The 25,172-nt window shown below is 27.6% G+C and overlaps 1 protein-coding gene across 1 annotated transcript in view; it reads right to left on the reverse strand.

The window, feature by feature from the left end:
* LOC100212841 (ankyrin repeat domain-containing protein 17) overlaps positions 1–25,172 on the reverse strand; it is a 59,029-nt gene that overhangs the window by 1,000 nt on the left and 32,857 nt on the right. Inside the window, exons 9-21 of the mRNA XM_065788055.1 lie at positions 24,207–24,260; positions 20,805–20,979; positions 19,966–20,634; positions 19,755–19,839; positions 15,051–15,135; positions 14,216–14,647; positions 9,974–10,037; positions 9,778–9,840; positions 9,658–9,695; positions 5,680–5,720; positions 5,512–5,590; positions 205–927; positions 29–100 (exon numbers count right to left, since the gene is read on the reverse strand). Coding sequence (XP_065644127.1) covers positions 29–100; positions 205–927; positions 5,512–5,590; positions 5,680–5,720; positions 9,658–9,695; positions 9,778–9,840; positions 9,974–10,037; positions 14,216–14,647; positions 15,051–15,135; positions 19,755–19,839; positions 19,966–20,634; positions 20,805–20,979; positions 24,207–24,260 — 2,580 coding nt within the window. The remainder of the gene's footprint in view (positions 1–28; positions 101–204; positions 928–5,511; positions 5,591–5,679; positions 5,721–9,657; positions 9,696–9,777; positions 9,841–9,973; positions 10,038–14,215; positions 14,648–15,050; positions 15,136–19,754; positions 19,840–19,965; positions 20,635–20,804; positions 20,980–24,206; positions 24,261–25,172) is intronic.

Raw genomic sequence — 25,172 nt, forward strand, 5'->3', positions numbered from 1 at the left:
TTAAAATTCAAATGTTTTAAAAACTCACTTTTGGTACCGATAAATTTGCCAATTCTTTTTCAGATAGCGTTAAAAGCGTTTCAAATGTGATGCCATGAGACTTGAGTAAAAATTTGAATTTCAAATTAAAAAATTGAAATAAAATTATAAATATTAATAAAACTTTTTTCCAAATTTAAAATTTAAAGTAGAAAAATTGCATACCTCAAATTTTGTCGTATATTTTTCTAGAGAAAGATGAATTAACAACTCATTTAAAGAATGTATATTTTGAAGACGTTCTGCAGACCACGGCGCAGTTATAAGAGAAGAACTCTGATCTTCGTTTGGTTGAGTGTTTTCAAGAGTTAAAATTTTGTCATTTAAGATAGTATTATCCATATTCTGTTGGATCGAGTTTGAACAAAGCATCGGATTTGATAAATCCGTATTCCAAGTATTGCATTCTGGATTGACTTTATCCAACCAAGGTCGATTTAATTCTTCCACAGAGGTATGAAAACGAGTTGCTTGTTTAGGAATACAGTTACGCAAGTTTCCGTCACAAGAGGTATGCAAGAGAGATGGAGACGATGGGGCACTGTAAGCACCACGTGATTGTAGCCATGGTGTATTATCAAAAACCTTGCCAATGCTAACAGACGCTGTTACAAAATCAAGAGATCGAGCTGAACTGTTCTCATTATCTAATATACTGGTCAGTTCCATTTTGCTGCTACTCACACTGCTTTGTGGAGAAGAGACTTCCCAACGATCTTGAATGTCGTCTTTGCGTTTGGTAAACATCCATGTTTGCTCATCAGAAAAACCATCCGATAGCTGTTGGATATTGTTGAGGGGCGAAATAATACACTGTTCTTTAACAGATTCACTTGAAATATTATGATTTGATTCTTGTGTTGCAACTGACAAAGGAGAAGACATAAGCTAAAAAATATGAGCAAAAAAATAATACACCTATATATAAATACATTTATACCTACATACATAATGTGTGAGTGTGTGTGAGTGTATGCGTGTGAAGAGTCTAGGGGAGTCACATTTTTATTTTTTTAAACCTATTCTGTTTGTCTTCAATTTAAAAAAAAGAATAATTGCCATATATATGTTACTTATATACAAAAGTACAATGGAAAATATGGCACACTCTAGTGTTATTTATTAATTATATATATCTATTATAAACATAATTAAACAATAATAATAATAATGTCCACATAGTTTTAAAATATACATGGCCACATGATTTTGGGATCGAATAAATTCCTTCGAAAAATTAAAATAACTCGATTAAGATGGCATGATGATTGTGATGAACCTGTTATTAATGGTCTGAAGTTAGAACCATTATACAACCAAAGAAATCAACATATAACTTTAATAAATAAATGTTTAAAAATATCATCATGAAATGCTGGGTATGTTCAAAACCAATAGAAAAAAAACTTGAGTAGCAGGAAAAGCACTACTAACAACTAATGCAAATTTTTCAAAGATTTTATTGAAGTTTCTTTATCTGTATTCTCAATTTCATTTTCCTAGCTCACGCACAGTGAGCCAGAATTCACTTTTACTAGACAAAACTAATAACACCTCATATAAAAAAGATTTAAGGACAACAAAACAACAAAATCATATACAAGAGTGATCAAAACAAAATCAAATACAGGAGTGATAAAAACAAAATCAAATACAGGAGTGATAAAAACAAAATCAAATACAGGAGTGATAAAAATAATAGTTCAGCTAAGTAAATAAAAAAAATAAAACGTTTCATAACAGATGTCCAAATGTATTGTTGATTATAAATAACATTTAAATAAATAAACTTGTTGAAGCTTCTAAATTAAAAAACAAAGTTAAAGGTCATCATAAATTCAGAAAAAAAAGAAACCTGCTCATAAAACAGATCTAGACTGAAACTGCATCAGATTTGAATGACTTGAGGGGTTATAAGCGAAGAAAACAGAAGTTAATTACTAAAATCATTTCAATAGCAAGCAAAGAGAAAGAAGAGTAAGAAAGCAATCTTACGATTATATTACTATTATATATAGTACTAGACATTTATTTACCTAAAGAACTGAATATAAATAAAATGTTTATGATTCTTTAAACAAATATAAAAATTTGTTATAAGTCATATAAATAAAATGGTTAATATATTTCTTTTGAATTGATTCTTCAAACAAATGAAGTGTTATGTCATGTATAGATCAAAATATATATTATTATACAGCCTTTAGATTTCCGGATTATATGATACAGCATCAGAAGTCAAGGGGTCATCCAACACGGAGTGTAAAAAAAAAAAAAAGATTTCAAATTGGGTTAAAAATTTTCAAAGATATTTGCAAGAAACCAACATTTTTTAATGTATTTGAACCAAAAAAAACTTAATTTCATAAATTCTTTTACATAGCTGGACTCCTGTAACAGCGGGTCTTTAAACATGCCCATTTTAGAAATGTAGGAGTAAAAGAAAACTAGGATTAATAGAAAACCCTTTTAACTTATATAATGAGATAAGATTTAAAGATCCTAATATAATTGAAAAGTTTATAACCTAATTTTTGTGAATGGTAAGAAAGATGAACAGGATGCTATTGAATAAATATTTACAAATTTTTTTTTCAACAGTTTTAAAACTTCTAAACTGAGTATTTTAAAAATAAAAAATTGCTGGTTCTTCACTTAGATCATATCTATAGATATCTATATATGGATAGAAATATAAAGATACAAAATAAAATTAAAAAATGTTATTTTCAAAAAAAATCTAATAAAAAAACAATTTTCATTTTCAGTAAAAATGAAAAAAGTGTTTGTTTATAAGATTTCAAAACTGTCATTTTTATGCAGTAAAATCTAAAATATTATTTTAAACACCAAAAACCATTGTCATCACCAAATTCTCTAAATCTATTATTCACTAATATTTGTGGTCTTTGAAGTAACTTTTCTTCTGTTGAGTCTTATCTCTTGTAAAGTTCACTAGACCTACTTGCTCTTTGTTAAACTAACTTGAGTTCAGCTGTCTTATCTTGTGTTGATGGTTATCTTACTTTAATTCGTAAAGAATCCAATAGTTGCATGCTTGGCCTGAGCATTTACATTCATAAAAATTCAGCCATTTGTCAGAAAACTTTGAATTCAGACTATTCTTTTATGTGCTTTCATTTAACACCACTTCACTCTATTGCCTTTCTCCCTAAGATTTCGCCCTAGGGTAGAAATCTTTCGTCTTCCCACTGACAAATTCTTACAAAACTTCTTGGATTCAGACTGGCATATAATCCTTTATTCCCTCTCGACAATTCCTTCAAAAAATTCCAGCCTCACTCTTTTCCATGGTTTTCTCTCATTGTGCAGCTGTAATTTCCAATTGTAACCATTACTTTCATATCTATCAGCAAAACAGTTCTCCAGAAAATAGATGTCTGTTAGCAACTGTTAGAAAACATTTTAAAAAGGTTTTATCTAACACTAAAGCCTACTATTCTCAGGTCACAACATCTTGTATTTCATCTCAAAAATTAGGCTCTCATGACTTCTGGAGAATCTTTAACAGTATCTATAACAAGGGCAAATCTGTTATTCCACCTCTCTTGTATGGTTAAGATTTTGTCACCTCACCTAAAAACAAGGCTGAATTGTTTGCTTAAAACTTCTAATCAATCTCATCTCTTCATTGCACTAATCACATCCTACCTGATATAGCCAACAAACAGATTAATCCATTGCTTGACATTCAAATTACTCCAGCTTCTGTACCTAAAGTGATTTTCTTTTAAGACTATTCTACAGCTTGTGGTCTGGACAACATACTTGTTATAACCTGTCGTTTATACTTTCAAAACTATTTAACAAGCGCTTATCAGTCTTGTTTTCTAGCATGCTGGAAAACAGCATCTGTAATCCCTATTTTCAAAAAATCTGGAGAGCGATCTGACTTATCTAACTACCGTCCCATTAGTTTTCTTCCTATCATAAGCAAGGTTTTTGAATCTTTAATTAACAAACACTTAATCTCTCATCTTGAATCTAAAAACTTACTTTCTGATCATCAATATGGATTTCGATCTTCTTTCGATCTTCTACTGCTGCTTTGTTAATGGTAAGAACAGATACGTTTTATCATGCATTAAATAGATATGGATAGGCTAAGGCTGATAAAGTTTTGCAAGCTGATCTTCTCTCTCTTATTACGGTGTATCAGGTAACATCTTTAAGATTATTGAATCCTTCCTTACCAATTGTAGTATAAAACTTGTCCTTGATGGAAAGCACTTTTCTTCATATCCTGTAACTTTAGGGGTCACTCAAGGTTCTATCCTTGGCCCTATACTCTTTTTAATTTACATTATCAACCTCCTAGAAATTCTCACATCGATGGTGGCATTGTTTGCTGATGATACTACCATTTATTCTTGTCTTGATAAGAAGCCAACACTCTCTGATTGCTTGGAGGAAGCATTTGAGCTAGAAAAGGATCTCACCTCTGCTACAGCATGGGGCTCTCAGTGGTTGGTGAACTTTAACTCGCATAAAACTCAATTTTTTTCAGCTAATTGTTATCACAATAATCTAGATCTTCCTTTATTTATGAACAGTAATGTATTTGATGAGTCATCTACCCTTCATTATCTAGGATTAACTCTTGCTTCCCATCTTTTTTGGAAACCATATATCAAACCCACTGCAAAATTAGCATCTGCTAAGCTTGCATCTTTTTATTGTGCTTGCCATTTTCTTACTCAGGATTCTATTCTTTATCTCTATAAATCTCAAACCCGTCCTTGTATGGAATACTGTTGCCACATCTGGGGCAAATCTTCCAATGATGCCCTTTCTCTTTTAGACAAGGTGCAAAAATGCATTGTAAACATAGTTAGACCTTCTCTTGCAGCCAACCTCTAACCATAATCACATTGTTGTAATGTTGCTTCTCTTTCATTTTTCTATAAATACTATAATGGACACTGCTCTAAAGAGCTAGTGTCTCTTGTGCCATCTACTAAAATTCATTCTAGTATTACTTATCATTCAAGTAAGTCTCATCTTTTTACTGTACCTGTTCCTAAGTGTTCCAAAAATTCTTATTCATCTTATTTTTTTCCTTGAACATCAGTTCTTTGGAATTCTCTTCCTTCATCTTGCTTTCCTGATTCATATAATTTGCAATCTTTTAAGTCGTCTGTCAACCGTTATCTTGGTCTATAAACTTTACCTTTTCTATTCCCAAACTTCCAACTCTAATAGTGGTTGCTTTCAGTCTTGTTGGAAGTGAAGATGTTGAAAAAAAAGAAAGATTTTTTTAACCTTTTTTTAAAATAGACATTATTATAAAAAATGTTATAATAATGTCTCAAAAATTTAACCTTTTTTTGAGACATTATTATAACATTTTTTAAGAGTCTTAAAATTTTTTATACAATTCTTGTCATGTGACCTAATGATTTTTATTTATTTTGTAAAATTTAACTATAAAATAGTAGACACATTTTACACCTTTCCATTCCAAGTGATGCTTCGCATCCGATTGTCTTCCTCACTTTTAGCAACAGTTGAATGCCATGTAGACCCAAAGCTAAAACAAAATCACAGTATAAAAAAATCAATGAAAACTATTATATAAAGTCACAGTAAAAATAAAGAAAAAAACAAACAAATTATAACCTTAGTTTGGAATCGCTAAATGTAGAAGCACTTTGGTTTATCTATGAAAAAATGTCAATTTATAATTACCATTTCATTAAAACTTAAACATACATAACATATATATATATATATATATATATATATATATATATATATATATATATATATATATATATATATATATATATATATACACACACACATATATATATTTAAATATATATATATATATATATATATATATATATATATATATATATATATATATATATATATATATATATATAATCATTTATCAAAATAATATATTTATAAACACTCACACACAGAGTTGTCCTTGGCCTTGCCTTAAGGCCAAAATTTAAGGCCTTGGTCTTGATTGTTTTGGCCTTGCCCTCAAAAAACAACAACATAAAATTGAAGAATTAAAAGTTTACATTCTGTATTTTTGTTTTCAGCTTTCATACATATCTACTATGTTTTCTTATTGTTTATGTGTTTTATATGTTTCATATATGTTTTCTTATTGACTTCGTAGAATTTTGCGCATAAACTTGGTTTATTTTTACAACATGTGGTTTATTGTCACAACAGTTGTTATCTACAGTTTTGTTAATAATTGGCCTTAATGTTAGGCAAAAATTTAAGTCATTTCTTTTTGCTTTTTTTTTTCTCCTAAGAAGTTTCTTTTTGTTGCTATATCTGATCAAATTGAAGAAGTTCTCTTTAACTGCCAATATTGTTGTTATCGGTGACTTAAATGCTTAACACACTGAATAGCTTGGTCCTAGTACCACAGATTCTGGTGTATCTATGAGTCAAATTTTTTGTCTTTCTCAATCTCTTATTCAGATATTTAACCTTGTGACTTGTTTTCCAGACAACCCTGATCACTTGCCTAAACTCCATGATTTGTATCTTGTCTTTAAGCCTGCTCTGTGTTCACTTTATAGGTTCATAGAACACTAGCTTGTGCTCTAGGTTCAAACAACTAGCCTATGCTATAGGTTCATAAAAAGTTCACTATTTTCAGATTGCTAAGTATTGCATCTTTTCTATAAAGTTAGGTTTTAGAGACTTTGAGTAAACAACCTTTGTTAATGACACTTATAACAAAGATATAATAGTATCAATAACAAAGTTAAGTCTAATATTCTATATCTTAATTGATCTTATTATCTCTCCAAAGAGTTAGGCAGAACTATATGCAAAAATTATTCCTTTAATTTATCTTTTAAAATTAATGACCACACTCTTCTTAGAGAAACAGATTATTCTATTATTAGACATCCACATCACAACGGCTTACATTGCTAGTTATTTCTTAAAATTGTTACAGTCTTAAGTATTCTCCAGAGCTTTCTTTACTTTTTACAAACTTTTACAAGTGCTTAGCTAAATTTTATTCTCCTGCTTGCTGGAAAAAAAATATCTATGTTTCTAATTTTTAAAAACTCTATAGCTCAGACCCCTTAAACTCTCACCCAATCTTCATACTATTAATAGGAAGTTTTTTTTATTAATAAATTTCTAATATCTCATCATAAATCTAAAACTTACTCTCTGACAATCAATACAGATTTCCATCCTCTTGATGTCTTGATCTTCCTGACAATCTTACCCCTAATATGGTTTTATATGCTGATGATACAACTATTGAATAAAAAGTCATCACTGTCATCACAAAGTCATCATCAAAAGTCATCAGCTTTTTAATCACTTAGAACAGACAGCATATCATGAACCAGACTTCTCTTCTGTAAAAGCTTGGGGCTTGCAATGTCTGGTGAATTTTAATTCAAAAATTAAATACTAATAATTATTGCTAAAATTAATTAAAAAATTAAAATGCTAATATTATTGCAATTTTGCTGATATTTCCATTTTGATAAATAGCAACACTCTTACCCACCCCACTATTTTGTTTTTTTAGATTATCTTTTACTACTGACCATTGCAAAATATATAATTACAAATCTATTGTAAAATGTATCATTACAAACCCATTGCAAAATATAGGATAGATTAGGGTATTGAGCACCTTAAGCAAAATTGGAATATTTTCAAAAATAATTATGCTGGATTTAAAAATAATTGTGAATAAGCAATTTTTAGGGATTCTTACTCACGATTCACTTAGATATTTGGGCACCCAAAATTTTTTCTTAAAAACTGACTGAGTAGGTCACTTCATAACCTCAAATCCATTGACCTAAAACCACTCATTGCCTTGTGATTAGGTCTTGTTGGAAGACTCATTTTATTGGCATATCTTCATTAGTATGGAGTAGCATGACATTATTGAGGATATACATATAAATAGGGTAGATTAAGGTAATATTAGTACCTTTAGCGAAAATTAGAATATTTTCAAAAATAATTATGCTGGATCCAAAATTTTTGTGAATAAACAATTTTTAGGGATCCCTACTCATGATCCACTTGGATAATTGGGCACCTGAAATTTTATCTTAAAAACACAGAGGTTTTAAAAAAGTAGCAAAAGTGCTCATATTACCCAGACCACTTGGTAGTATGAGGACTTTAAATTAGCTCAAAAAAATAACATTAATTAAGTAAAAAAATACCAACCTGACAATAGGAACTAATTTTTGGAATATAATGATTTGTTATTAACAAAACTTATCATTAAAAGATCAAATTTTAAGCCACTTTTTGTTAAAACAATACTACTATGTTTTCCGCAAAAAAAAAAAAAAAAAAATTTGTTATTTTTTCAATTTTATTAAATCAAATCTTTGAATGATAAAAATTTGAATTTTTTGAATTTAAATTACAGAAAAATATTTAGTATTGTTAAAATACAAAAATTTTTACTATGTTTTGTTTTGATTCAGAAAGCAATTAAAACCACTGCTATTATAGGGCTTTAAACTAGGTAATTTCAATGAAAAACACTGCATAATTTGAACATGCTCATATTAAACAAAATTGGCATCTTTCTAAACTAAGTCTAAACTAAATGCTTCTATGCATCGTTTTTCAAACAAAAATGGATTGTATTTTTAGCTAACATATTTTTCTTTATGAAAAATTAATTTTGTTATTTTAGCACCAAAATTTTGCGCCACAGATTTATTCATGTGTGATGATAATATTTTAAAAACGCAAAAAATTTAACAGCGTTTTAATTATATGATAGCCACTAAGTACTGCATATAGAATTACGCTAATTGTATTGATTCCTGTTATCACCACATAAAGTCAATTAAAAAAAAACAAAGCAACTTTAACTTCACTGCTTACATCTAAGAAATCTTTAAGTATGCTCATATTACCCTAATCTACCCTATCATTACAAACCCATTGCAAAAATAGTATATGCTAAAGTTGTCTTTCTTTTTTATGTATACCATTTTCTTCATTCTTATAACATACTATACCTCTATATCTCTTATTTATCCTTGTATAAAACAGTTGCTATATATAAGCTATACAGAAATTAATCCTGCATGACTTGTCATTGACTAAAGTTGCATTCTTTTATTATTCAAAAAACGTTTATTGACCTAGTTTTATCTGCAAACAAAAATGGAGTTTTTTTTTCATCATGCTTTCCTGAAGAAAAAAAGATTTTTAACAATTTAAAAACAATTAACCACATGTCAGATGACAGTATTGCAGCGTGTAAAACCTTTTTGCTTCGGCACTTTTAAGCCATGGCAGTTGTTTTTTTTGGCGTAACTTTCCTTTGAACTTTAATGAAAAAAATTATAAAATAAAAAAAAAATTACAAATATATTATTATTTTTACTATGGAACATTGAAATAGATATGTTCAGAAATGTGGGTTAAATGGGTTTATAAATTTGTTGAGAAATCTTAAAGAGCTACATTTAACTGCCTAAAATGATTTTTTTTAATGTCAAAAGTTCTTTTATATTTGCTAAAACTGGAGTGAAGCTTTTATAACTATTTTGTTCATTTCAAGCACAGTTTAATTTAGCAATAAACAAATATTAAACTCAATTATACCTTTTGGTCAGTTTCACTATTTTCATTTACTTTGTTCACTATATAAGAAATATAAAAATTATATGTACATATAACTATATACACAATTAATATCTTATTTAAAAACAATAGAAAAAAAACCTTGCGAAAAATATGAAAACTCCACTGAAGCAAAGTTTGAAGATTTTCTTGTTGGTTCGAGCTCTAAAAATTGCAATCATTCACAATTATTGCAAACAGTTGCAATAATTGACTACCAAACATAATACATTTTGAATACAAAATAGCAAACAATGGTAAATCATATAATAAATTTATAACTAGTTATATTAAATACCTTTAGATGATTGTGAACATTCTTGGTGTGAATTATGGTTTCCATTAACAACCGAATTTACAGTCTACAAAAATTCATGGCACACACATTATATATATTCCATCTAAGCAAACTCTAATAAAAAAACTTAATATATAAAAAAATCAAAACTAACAAAACACAATACAAAAACCCATTAAAAATTTTTGGACTCATATATCCAGTATGTGAAATAAACATGGTAGTTGAAATGTATATGAAGGTATTTATACTGAAGCCCCAGTAACTACCTATTTCAGCACAATACAGCTGATCTAATAATGCTTTTGTGTGTGTGTGTGTGTGTGTGTGTGTGTGTGTGTGTGTGTGTGTGTGTGTGTGTGTGTGTGTGTGTGTGTGTGTGTGTAGACACACACATCATAGAAAGCACATTTAGATTAGCAAACTGATGTCATACTGATTTAGGGAGCTGTGAGGCTTCAGTATATACATACACAAACTTTAGCATTGTTACAGATTTAGACTAAATTGACTTAAAGTCAACTAGTTGAAAATAGTCAACTTAAAAAAATTGAATAGTCAATTTAATTGACTATGGACTTCCTACTAATCGACTAAAAATTGATTTAGTCAAGTAAAAATTTTAAAATTCTTATATCTTTTTATTCGATTTAACTTTTTAATCTTTAACTTTTGTTCATTTAATAACAATGTACTAATATAACTATTACCTAGATTTTTGTTTTCCTAAAGTTTTATCTAATTTATTGCATTATATTCATTAGCATTATTTATAGCTAACTAAACTTTTGGTTATGCATTTCATTACTTTTTTTTCTTCTTTTGTTTACATACAGGGCCATACCATTGGGGATCTAGTGATCAAGCTGGTGATGGCGCAAAATTAAGTTGTGAAGCTCCAAAATTTAAATGTCATCTATACAACACATTGTAAATATGATTGTATAGACTTTTTGATACTTAGCAATTTAAGGCGATCTCTAAATCATTGAAGTCTGGGAATAAATTGTCCTGTTGTTGGAACGGCCCTTCTTTCTTATTGTTTTGCTCCATTATCATTTAAATAAAATGATGTTAAAAAATAGAAAGCGAATATAAATTACTTAATTACTTTTATTACATTTTATTTCAAAAATTATTTCCATATTTCGATTAAATCGACTTTTAGTCAACTTAAGTTATTTTTGAAAATATATTAGTCGATTTTAGTTGACAGTCGAATAATTTAAAAGTTGTAACAACACTATTATTTTTTGTATAAACAACTATTGTATAAGTTAGTATTTTTATAATACTTGCCTCATTTTTTTGTGCAACTGTAGCTAACTTTAGTTGTATTCTGTTTAAAAATTTTATGCAATTTATTAGAGAGTGGGAAAAGTTCCAATATTAGTGGAAACATTTTTACTTAAACCAAAAACCAAATTATGTTTCTAGTTTTATTTACTATTTTGCATTCTTTTTTTCAAAGTCAAATTTTAGTTTGTAGAAATGTTCCACAAATGTATGAAATATATAAAGTTGAAGCATTTAGAAGTAAAACCGGGTCAAACTGCACACTCATCAATAAAAATTAAATAACTTTTTACTTTTTCTTTTTTTTTTTTTTTTTTTTTTTTTTTTTTTTTTTTTTTTTTTTTTTTTTTTTATTAGATAGGTAATAAAAAACTACATAAGATAATATAAATATATGTTAAAAAAATAATTTTATTTTAAAAAAAATAATATTTTTTTAAAAATAAAATTATCGAAAATATTAAATGTAAAGAAAAAAAAATTGTGTGGTTTTAGGTGACAAACTGATAAAACCGCACACTTTAGAAAACATTGAAATTTTTTAAATTTTAATTTTTTTATTATTATTTTTTAAACACAACTTATATTTAGGAAACTATAATAAAGTTTATACATTTTTTGCACAAAAAAATTTAGATCCAACTACATATTTCTTTGGTAAACATGTTTCTTTGCACAACCATTCCCGACACATCGAATTTCCGCATTGCAACATCCCTGTGTGCAACTGTACTCCATACTTTTTACATTTTGCAACTTTTAATAGTTTGGCTGCTAGACTTGTTCTTCATTTTTGTTTTGCTAAGGTTATTCAGCATTGTTATACTTTGCGTTAAGTTTAGCAACTTTCACGGCTTCCTTTGTTGCTTTTTCTTCATCTTTTTGTTTGAGGAACTCGATCACATTTTCTTCGGTAATACATTTTCACCAAATTTTGACATGTTGCATTGCTTCGATTTCTTAACATGTGATTGATTTCTGGCTTAAAAAAACTGCTTCAACTCTATCTTGATACTGTTTTTGCAACGCTCAACACATGCTTGATACCTATCAAAACTTGAAACTGGTGTAGTTGAGAAAGATGGTAATCGGTGTGTAGTTGGAGTAGGTGCTGTGGCAGCTGTTGAAGATGATGAAGCTGTGTCTGAGTAAGATAGTGTATGTGCTATGAAAGTTGCTAAAGTTGATTAAGGTAGATTGAACATTTGTGTGATTGCTAATGCCTTATGATTTATATTTTTTTATCAAGTGGAAACAAGCCAGTGTACTGGACACCAGGAATTGTATGCAAGCGTGTAAAACATTTACCATTATTGTACAGCAGTTTGAGCAATAGTGGAAAATTTTGTTTATCTAAATTCTTACATTTTGAGTCTTTGTAATAATTTGTAAGAATTTCTTTCCATGCTTGTTCAACATGACAATAGACACCTCTATCCAATGGTTGTAGAATATGTGAAGAATGCTCTGGTAGGAATATCCAGATTATATTGTATTTTTTGCCCAGCAATACCACTTCCAAAGCTATGTGAGTTGTATGATCATCTAATACTAAAATATGAATACCACTAATTTGCTCAGTTTCGGGTATAAATACTTCTTTTAGCCATTCAATAAACGTATCATGCTCCATCCAGCCTGATTTTGAAATTGAATATTTTGTGCCAACTGGACCAGGTCTTGCCCAGTCAGGACGAAAGTTTCTTTAGGCTTTGTATATGACAAATGGCGGTGCAAAATGCCCATCAGCACTGCAGCAATTGTTTTGCCTTGACCTGAAACCTGTTTTTCATACTGCTTGGTGACGCTTTCAAAATAACGATCAATTATTTCTGGCGTACAAGAAGTGGCTCTTTTAGATGTTAAGTTATCCGCTATTCTTGTTGAAATTTCTTTTGACTATCTCTTCATAAAGGCATAAAACCAGTCTATACCGAGCTTGCCATTTTTGAATAAGTGCAGTTGATCTTCACATTTAAGGTAGCCACATACAAATTCTAGGATTTCATTTCGGGTTAAACCATAACCCCAGTCACCAAGTAATTGGAACACATGCACCATCAATCTTTCTGTTTCATTTGAGAGTACTGTTGTTGCACCTGAGCCATGGAAGCCTTTGTTCTTGTTATTTTTGCGATCTTTGAGCGTTGAGACTGGAACGCCATGTTTGAATGCAGCTTTTCTCAGTGTTGTTTTTCTTTTATATCAGTTAATGCGGCTAGAATATCACCTTCCTTGTATGCTTTTGTTTTTTTAGTTGACATGTTAAAGTGAGCGAGTTAAATTGAATTGAGTGAGCGATGATTATATTGAGAAATAATATAATAATTGGTTTTTAATGAGTAAGAGATGATTATATTAACAAATAACATTATAGTTCATTTTTAATTAAACCGGAATTAACACTAAGTTAATTAGATAAAGATAGTCACTTAGTCACTTTTGAAAAACTAAACATAAAATTTATACTATCAGAATTAAAATTAAAGCACTATATTGTTCGTAACGATAAAAAATATATAAAATTTTGACTCCCTGTTAAAGTTGTATAAAAAAAAAAGAAAAAATGGAGTTGAATCGGCATATTATTTTATCAATTTGAATAGAGGAGATAGTTCTGTGTTTGAATCTATTTTTATTTTTTTCATAGCCATATTTGTTTAGTTTTTATTTGATAATTTCAATCAGTGTGCGAAATGATATCGTGTGCGGTTTGACCCAGTTTTTCTCTATGACTTTTGTAATTTAATTTTTGGGGTAAATTAATGTTTATTAATTTGACCATTCCTTTCTTAAGAATCTTTTGAAGAATCATCTGATCTTTGAAGAACATTGAGCACTTATTTTATAGAGTACATTTAAAATCATTTGTGTGTATATACACAAACATATATCTAAACTAGGGTAAACTAGGGAATTTTAAAAATAATTTTTATAAAGTTTTACCGATGTTTGGGTTTCCGAAGTGTCTTTCATTTCACAATAAATGGTTTTTGTAGCAACTTTACTATATGTAGGTCCAGTAGCAGAAACTTTTGCAAAGCAAGTAAGAGATGCTGCAGAGGTATCAGAAACAGAAACAGATGTTGCTCTTTCAGAGCTCGACAATCTAGGTCTTGCCTCTTTAATTTTTTTTTCCTTTACCGGTTCTCTAGATAATATCATGGATGGTGTAGGCTTGACATCTGTTTTCTTTGAGTAGGTAGAATCATACATGACTACACCCCTTGCTGCTAGGCTGGGTGTATTGAGCGCCCTAGTAACTAAATATCTTGCTTTGTCAGAGCTAGTATGGTTCCCTTTAATTGTTATAATTCGATCTGCAGGCACATTATTAACAGTAGGCTTGTCTATAGTAATTTGTGCACCAGACTCTTCCTAAATATAGAATCCATAAAATTAGTATAAACAAAAGAAACCAATAATTCAATAATATAATTGAATAATAATACAGAGCAAAACTAAAGAAATAGACAAAGCAAAAAATAAAGCATCAAGAATAATGATTGTTTTCTCATCATAAAGCCATTCAAAAACTTTTTAAATATTTTACAAAAACCATTTTTATTTTAAAAATCAAAGTAAATTGTATTCTTAAAAAAAAAACTCTTTACAAACAGGGTGTTTGTGTAATCAAAGATATTTAATGTTATGCAGCAGTCAAGTCTATTGAGTGACAAATAACATTGCTTAATAGACTTAAATGACAATATTTTTTCTGATGATGTTTCTTTGACATAGTTGAACACTTGGACCCTTTATTTATACATTAATTACTTACTGTAATTAGATTTATTTTCTTTCCGCCTTTTCCAATCACCCTGCCACAGTAACCATTTGGAACAGTAAGATCATATATAAGTAACCTAAATAAATAAAAGTAAACTTTTGAAATAGATAGAATATGTAACAAGTGACATCAAAACATAAAACATTGATCTAACACACACACAGATATATATATATATATATATATATATATATATATATATATATATATATATATATATATATATATATATATATATATATATATATATATATATATATATATATATATATATACCATTAGCCATAAATAAGAGCTCACTTTTTTTTATATTTGTAAAACCCTATTTGGTTGAAATTATTTTGAAAACTATTCAACTTTTTTAATATTTTGATAGTGCTAATTAACAAGTATTTTCCTCAAAGTAAACTTTTACGCATCATTATATAATTTTATCACATCTATTGTTTAATTTTTATTTTTGATCTGGTTAAAAGTTAAAGCTCGCTACTTTATTTTTTAAATTAATGCAATCTATTGATGATTTTCTTTGATAGTTTTGCCTGCATTTATTAACTCTAAATCATTTTTTCAAATAATAAAAAAACACAAATAAACTAAATCATAAAAACATTACAAAATAAGCAAATAAAAGTCCTAAACCACAATCAAGAATATCTGCAAAAACAAGTTCATAACATGTTTTTTTCTTTGAAATCAAGAATTCATCGTCAAATAGCCAATATGCAAACAATGGTTTGAAAACAACCAAATTTCAACAATGTCTTGGCCTGCTAACAACCCTGACTTGAATTGTATAGAAAAGTTATGGCCACGATTAGGTCATTAACGTCAAAAAAATGAAATTTCAAATGTAGAACAATTAATAATTGAAATTGTAGAACAAATTAATAATTGAAAGTTGCCTGACAAATGTAGAACAATTATTAATTGAAAGTTGCCTGACAATGTTCCTAAAGAAATAACTCAATATCTTGTAAAATCAATGCCAAAGAGAGTAAAGTAATGTTTACAAGAGAAAGGTTCTACAACATATCAAAATACTTTTTTAATGGTTTTCCTTTTGTCAATTGTTATTTTTATATATTATTTAAATACCTTTAAATTTAGTCAATCTTTTTTTAAACTTAAAATAACAACAGCGTCATTATTTTTTATTATTTGACATCAAAACCATTGTTAGATTGTGATTTTCATATATATATATATATATATATATATATATATATATATATATATATATATATATATATATATATATATATATATATGTGAAAATCACAATCTAATATATATATATATATATATATATATATATATATATATATATATATATATATATATATATATATATATATATGTAATAATATACATTTAAAATATATAAAAAAACAAAAAACATTTTAGTTTTCAATTTGTTTTATTTTTAATAAAACAAGTTAAAAAAACAAAGTGAGCTCTAATTTATGGGTAATGGTGTATTATGGGTAATGGTTACTAATTAAATTACAAATAATTACTTCTTAAAATTAATTTTACCAGAAGCTAACTTGAAACTTATAGAACCCACTAACTTGAAACAACTGGACTTATACTTTTTTTAACTTTAGTCACCATTATAATCAATGTGAAAAATAACAAAATGCAAGGTTCTCTCTTATTGAATAAGCAATAAAAAAAAAGGATCTTATTGCATAGTCGCCTTTAATTACTCCCATAAAATTAAGCATAATGCTATTAAAAAAAAATTAATTTAAAAGACCAAAAAAAGTTTAAAAACTTATAAATTTTTAAATCGATAGAATGCCTGTCCAAACCAAAACCCTCAGTCCATCTATATATATATATATATAGATCTATAGTTTGTTGTCTTTGGGAAAAGCGGAAGGAAAAAAGTGATTCTTACGCCAACACATACGTCACTTTTAATTACTTTTGACTTTCGTCCAACATTTTCGTGTTGGACGAAAGTCAAAACCAATTATTTAATTACAAATTAATTGTTATATAAAAAAACCACAAAAACGCAAATTTAATTGACCAGAATGTTTTTAAAAACATTCTGAATGTTTTTAAAACATTCTGAATGTTTTTAACAATATAAACAATGTTTTTTTTTTTTTTTTTTTTTAATAAAATGTTTTTATTTTTATTTTTTTTAATAAAATGTTTTTATTTTTATTTTTTTTACTGTAAATCATGCGTGGAGTGTTGCTACATCGACTATCTTATAGCCTGACTTGCAAGGGAGTGCTGCTACATCGACTGACAAATAGCCTGACTCGCAAGGGAGTGCTGCTACATCGACTGACAAATAGCCTGACTCGCAAGGGAGTGCTGCTACATCGACTGACAAATAGCCTGACCTGCAAGGGAGTGCTGCTACATCGACTGAGGGTTTGGTTGGGGCAGGCAGTCTATCATTAATAAAAAAAAAAATTCCGGTCTTGCATTTTAATTTTTACTTTTTGTCAACAAAATATGGAAAAATATATATATATATATATAATATATATATATATATATATATATATATATATATATATATATATATATATATATATATATATATATATATATTCTGATTTCTGATTCTCCTTTAGAAGGAAAAACTGACAGTGGAAAATAAAGTTAGACAAGAATTTTTTTAAATTAAGTTAACTCTGTTCTTTTAGAACATTAAGCACTTTTTTTGTAGAATACACTAGGTGCCATCCATAAATGATGTCAGTAAATATAGAGGGTATTGAAAAGTTAGACAATAATTGACAATGGTGAGGGGGCATAGAGACTAAAATGATGTCAATTAAATAAAAAATAAAAAAAATTTAGGTTTATATGAGCAGATTTCAAAGGTATTTTCATCTACAATGTGGTATAGAAATGATATATTTGCTTTGTGAGAAATTGATATGAGATTTCCAGAGACATGAAGTAAATTAAAAATTTACCAAAGTTTTATTATTATATAACCATTTAACTGCAAATTCAATTGTTTACAAATATCAAATATTTGTATATAAAATTAATAATCATTATTTGCTTCCCAGCAAATAATAAATGTGCTTCAAAGCAAATAAATAAAGTCATATGTCTATAATGATTGTATATATATATATATATATATATATATATATATATATATATATATATATATATATATATATATATATATATATATATATATATATATATATATATATACATATATATATATGCAATTGTCTTTATTTCAAACACGAAACTTTAATTGCTCTCTAGCAGATTGCATAATATGATGCAATGCAAACACATAAAGTCATTATTGCAGATAGGAAATGCAAAGAAGTCAAAGAGAAAGAGAAGTCAAATGAGAAGTCAAATTTAGAAAGAAACCTGGTTGACAGTCATTAGAAGTAGATCAATCTCTTCTTTTGAAAGCAATTATTGATATTGCTGATCATGATTTGTCCACTGATGAAAGACGTTGATCAGAGGTCCTCCAGACAACATAATTTACAAAATAAATCACATTTTCTGTTAAGTAGTTCATTATATCTAAATATATACCTTTATTATTTAGAGCATTTAAACCGTTGACAAATTGACATCTGAGATAATCAAAATTGGATTTGTAATCAGCAAGAGCACCCTCTATACTCGTTTACTTTTGAGAAGTTATGGAACATCAGAAGGCAAAAGACATCAAAACAGTCCCTGTTAGATTGATCAGAGCTCAGAATGAATTTCATCTAAAATATGTTGATAGACTCTTCTGCAGTACAACTATAAAATATGCACAAGAAGTTTGTTCTATTTTGGAACTAGATGAAGCGTGTTTCATTAGCCAAAATGACAAGGCCAGAGTGCTGATTGGAATCATAGCAGCCAAAAACAGGCGCTGCTATTGATGCATTTGAAGTACCAACTCTCCCGGACCACGATTGGGTCGTGTCTGCTGAATAAAAGCTTATACCATCTGTATACGCTAGAACTACTATCAAAAGTGATGGTCTTGGAAAAACAGATGCTGTTACTTATTCTGGACCTACTTACATAGCTGTTTGATCAGGAAAACATGTTTGCTGTTTGCTGAAAAAGCATATTTCTTTCCATTCTTCCACTTTAACACTCCCTCCTATCAAAAGGGTCCGACAAGTTCGCATTGCTGTCAAGCATCAGACAGAATTCATGGCAGTTAATGCCCTGCAGAAGAATTCAAAAACTGCTGGTTAGATAAAAATGAAGTTGGCGCAATGGATCTGATTATATCTCAATAAGACGATAACCATTTAGTTCGCGGAGAGCATTCACTACCTATTGTCTCAATCAAAGATCACTTCAACAACCCATGGGAAGATGATAAGATGATGAGTGAGTGAATTTATATTATAGATATAAAATTTGCTTAGTTTGATTAGTTTGTTTATTATTTGATGAGATAACAACTGTTCAAATATAATTTGCTAAGATCTACTACTATATAAATGTCTAACTTAACCAGAAAAAAATTAATGGTGTTTACGCATATTTTTAATGTTAATTTAGGAGGGAGGGGGGAGGGGGTTATTATATATACAGGAGGTTGACCAAAAATTGACAGTTTGACAAAGGGGGAGGGGGATAGGATTCGAAAAATCAAGAAAAATCACTGATATCATTTATGGACACCCCCTAACACAATTTACATATATGTTATATATGTAGAATACCTACTTATGAGTTCGAGAAACCTCTCTCCAATCTGACTCTCTGTATTCGTCAAAGGAATTGTTCCGTGAAAGTGAAGCTGAATCAGAACCTGAATTTACAAAGTAAACAATTGAATTCAAACAATACAGAGAAAACAATTATTTACTGAAACACAGAATATTATTATTTATAAATTATATTGTGTTTTAAGAAATGCTCAGGCAAAATAACATACCAGATCGAGATTTGTATTCCTTTTCATTGCTATGCTCGAATTGAATGCTAGATTCTGAATCCCAAGACTCAAGTTTAGGAAAGGGCGTTATGTTGTAGACATGTGTGCGAGGATCTGATTGTGTAGTGATACTTTGTGTGCATGTTGACATAGCTACACTAGAAACAATAGGAAAATGCGATAGTAATTTTGATGGTGTTCCAATAGCAGTAGTTACACTCTTTTTTTCAGTCTGACATGAAACTGCAGAACGACTTGGACCAAGTGTAGATGTACTTTGCGTGCAAACTCCAGAAGTTTTGGGACGCTGTCGATTAATATCTAAACTACATTTTTGAACAGTTAATGTCTCTGACATTATCCGTGCGTCTTCTGACAATTGATTAGCTAATACATGAACATCAATAACAGAAGATGAACAATTTGGCATTTTAGACGATTCTGAATTTTCAGATAATTTTTCATAGTTTTCAACTTTTGTTTCATGGTTCAACAAACACGGAAGAACAGCTTTTTTTAAGGTCGATTTTCGTCTACTCTTTTTACGTGATGTTTTCATTTCAACTTTTAAAGTAGAAATTGATACTTCAGAAGTTTTCTGAACAGTCGAAACGCTTGAAAAATCTTCCTCAGGTGAATTAAAACGATTTTCAGTTGGCATGATGTTGTCTATAACGGAAAAATTTTTTTTTAATCTTGTTTATTTTAAACTGTTATATAGAAGTAATAGTACCTCTATCTCAATAATAAAAAACCTACCTCCTCATTTATTATGGAGATAAGTGTAGTAAAAACAGACTATTTGAATCATTTATGTTTAAAATTCTAAAATAGCTGACCTTTGATTTCTTCATCATCATTTTCATCATCATCATCATGGTTAATCAATCCATTAACTTTTGGTACCTGATCTTCTAATTCTCGATTTTTTTTGCGCTTGTTGCGTTTGTCTCTTCTTTTTGCTGCAATCTTTTCTTTCTTTTTTTCTTCTCTTGTTCTTTCTTCGTCTAGTTCCTTAATTTTTGGAAACATTTCATTATAATATACAATAATTTATAGCAAAAAAATTTTTTATATATTAAAAATTATTAAATAACAATTATTAAAAAAAAATTATTAGTATAACAATTATTAGTAATTTATTTATTTTTATTAATGGATTTATTAACTCGATATAAAGTTGCAAAGTGTGTATCAAACTTATAGAAAACAAATAAAAAACATTTTCTTCTTGCTGAAATGTTCTTTTAATTATGACTTAACTATTTTCTAGTTTTTTTTTTTCCTTTTGAACCTCTAACAATAACTGATCTCGCCTTTGCGGATGATTAAATTTAAAAAAGTTATATATTATACTTGTAAACTAAACCCTCAACATGTCTAGCATCAAGCATATTACAAATAACCCTCAACATGTCTAGCTTCTAGTATATTACAAAGTTCCTCTCATTTTGGCAATGATATATTTATTGAAAATAGCCTATCTATGAAAAAAAAGCTACTTTCAGCAAGAATATGAATCAGCTGTTCGCAAAGCCATTTTTCAATTCATTAAAACTTACAAAACATTTATGCAATCTTCTAAATTCATGGACTGCAAAACCTATCGCAAATTTTACTTTTAACCTTTTATTTTTACTTTTAACCTTTGTATAATACTTGAGGCTAAACAGACACTAAATTTAACCTTTTATGACTTTGAAAGTTCTTTTTTTTTAAACAGAACCAGGCTTACCATTATTAGCTCTATCTTGACTATTTTATCAAATTATTTCAAAAATTACTACTATGGAGTATTCACTGTAAATACATTAGTTACGATAGAGAATATAAGAAAATGTTTAGTTAATTTAGAAAAAAAGCCATCTGAAAAGATTTTTTAAAAGAACATAGTTAAAGGGATTTCTAATTATTACAAATATTCTTTTATTTTAAAAGCATTAGAAATAAAAAAATATTCAATATATATTTTCCATACCACACAAATCAGCAATCAAAGCAAAGATAATTTTTGAATACAAAATTGTTTATAAAAACACTTTTTTCTCACCAAACTATAGTAAATGCCATCAAATTATTGTAATTAAGTAACTTGTGTAAGTTAATGTCACAACTGCTTTTTAATTTCTTTTTTCATTGCTTAAAAATGTCTACTACGATCTTTCTTTATTGCTTAAAAATATCTACTATGATCTTTCTATATAATTTTAAATAGTAATGATGAGTAAAAATTTGAAACTTTAATTAATTTAGAAATTTTAAACTAAAAATAAATGAAGAAGAAAATGTAAAAAGTATTTCAATCAACCAAGTGGTTAAAAAATAAATTAATTTTAAGCAATGGTAAAATAAAATAAAAAAGTAAATAAAAATTTAGTTGAAACTTATAGAAAAATCTTAGTTTTTAATTTCTAATAAAACTTAAACATCAGTTTGAACTAAGAGGAAAATTAAAGCATGGAAAACAACAGCAACAAATCAAAAGTATCGTCAAAACTAAAAAACAAAAAAATTATATTTTAGTTATAAGAATCCTTTGTTAAAATTCACCTGAAAAATGTCATTCTTAAGAACTATTAAAGCTATAGATTGTTTTGCCAACAACAAATAAATAAAACAAATAATTACCAGCAACAAATTAATGACTCCTTGAAATATAAATTAAATGTATGAATTAATAATTGCAGCTTATGTGGTTTAATTTGGAACTTTACAATTTTAAAGTATATATGTTTTTAAGATTAATAAAACATTTATTTAAAGTAAAATTGAAATAATACATTAAGTATGTACATTATTTATGAACAAACCTTTTATGTCAGTAAATGATCAAATTTTTTTTAAGAAAAAATTTAAAAGTTTTAACTCAAACTTTTAAACTCAAAAAAAACTAAATCTTCATGTTTAAATTATTTGCTACATTAAACAGCAAAATTTGAAACAAACTTTTGCTAACGAATTATTGACATGGTTTAGAAGCACTGTTTTAAAGAAACGTATCATACACAGCAGTTTAAACCACATAACATAATAAACAAAAACATTGGATCAAAATTAATTAAATTTTTTTTTTTTTTTGCAAGTAAACTAAATCAACTTTAAATCATTAATTTAAGTATACTTTTTAGATATGAATATCCTTCACACCTCAAATCATCAAAAAATCAAATAAAAAACATCAAATATAATTAAAATCAAATATTTATTAATAGTATAATAACTTGAAATTTATTGCAAATTAATGTTTGCAATTATGACATTTTGCCACCTTAGTTTTTTAAGAAGTATAAATTTACAAATTTTGAGGTAACCAGTGAATAAATCTTTCAAAAAAAAAAACAACACATTTTTCAGTGATCAAAGCAAGGATAATTTTTCAATACAAAGTTGTTAATCAGCGCACTTTTATTAAGCTTTAGATTAAGTTAGAGCACAAAGTTATGTTATTTTAAAGCAGAGATGTAGGTCTCGAGAATAAAGTCTTGGTCTTGTGACGTCTTGAGACTCATATTCAATTGTTTTGGTCTTGACCTGACAGTTGACCTGAAGTATTGGTTTTAGTCCTTTACTGTCTTGTATTGATCTCTACAAAAAATATCACAATGTTCACAGCCCTTAATTCTGAAGTGCAAGAAAACATAAATTTAGTAGTCAACATGTACAAAAATGGAAAACTAATCTTGACGATAATGTGTAAAATTTAGGGCAAAAAAAAACAACCAACAAGACAAATATGTTGAATAAATATATTTTGTATATTTTCACTTAAATAAGATTTTTCTAGTTTCCTTAAAATATATGGAAAGGTAGGAAATGAATTATTTTTTGTTTTGTTTTCTAAAAAGGATACAAAACAATAACTATTGCTAAGAATTGTCCAACTAAATTTACAAGAGGAGATAAGGATTCAATTTCAAGAGGATATGGAGATTTATTTCCGAGAAGATACAAAGAACTTTCAAGAGGATACAAAGAGTCGATTTCAAGAGGATGACGAGAAGACACAAGTAATTAAATATTTAATATTTATTAAACTTTTTTCAAAATATTTAAAAATAATAATTTTTCAAAGTTTCGTTAGCAATTTTTGAAAAGTAATTTTATTATTTTTAATTTTCATTAAGTATTTTTAAAATAAATTTTTTTTAAATGTTTTTTGCTTAATTTTTAATTAATTTTCCCAAATAAAAAAACAACAACAATAAATGCTGTCAACACATAAAATCTAATCTAAATTTTACCTGAACAAGATTTTGGGCATTTTTTAAAGCAAGCAGTTCTCTTTTTCTTTTTGTCTGGAAAATTAAATTAATAGTTATGTTATACAATGATATTTATTTATAGATAAAAACAGTACACATTTTAATCTACTTTAAAATAATTATTGGAGTAAAAAAAAAACTATTATTTTTATTTAAAAAAAAAAAAAAAAACTTAAGATGTTTATAAGTATTTTTTTATGTCCATATTTACAATATAATTCTAATAAGAACACACATCTAATAATACAGGTTAGTGTATTATTACCATTCTAATAAGATATTCAATAGTAATGAGCTTTTCTAAGCATTCTAATAAGATATTCAATAGTAATTAGAAAATTCTGTTTCGCACTTAACAAAGGCTTAACAATGGCTACTGGCTCCACTAAACCTAAACTATATCATTTCATATTTGAATTTTTTATTTTATCAAGAAGGTACAAAAATTAATTTATTTTCTTGTCAAATAAAAAAGCAATAATTTAATAAACTTTTTATTGAACAAAAAATAATTAAAAAAATTTATGAGGTGTATAAATTTTAAAAATTTGCTGTTTTTTTATTTTTACTTCAAATTTATGTCACACTATTGTTTTTTTTTTATACAGCTTTTCAGTTTATTATTACTTCAAACTAATGTCACACTGCTCTTTTGCAGATTTTAAGTTAAAGTTACTTTATACAACATAATACAACATACATTTCAAGCATTTAAATGCATACTATATGCCATTAATTGCCACAGGTCTTTAAGGTGCCATGACCCCATGATCCTTTTTTTTTTACTCCTGTTTAATATACAAAAAAAAAACTTTCAATCATTAACAGAGTAAATCATCTAAAGAGTAAGAAATTCAAAAGAACTAATTTCAAAATATGAATTAGGTATGTAATGGTGGTTATATCCTCCTCCTGGAACAGTTTTGCCCATATAAAACAATTCTT

This window comes from Hydra vulgaris, chromosome 01 (assembly GCF_038396675.1).
Source record: "Hydra vulgaris chromosome 01, alternate assembly HydraT2T_AEP".
NCBI classification, from domain to species: Eukaryota; Metazoa; Cnidaria; class Hydrozoa; order Anthoathecata; family Hydridae; genus Hydra; species Hydra vulgaris.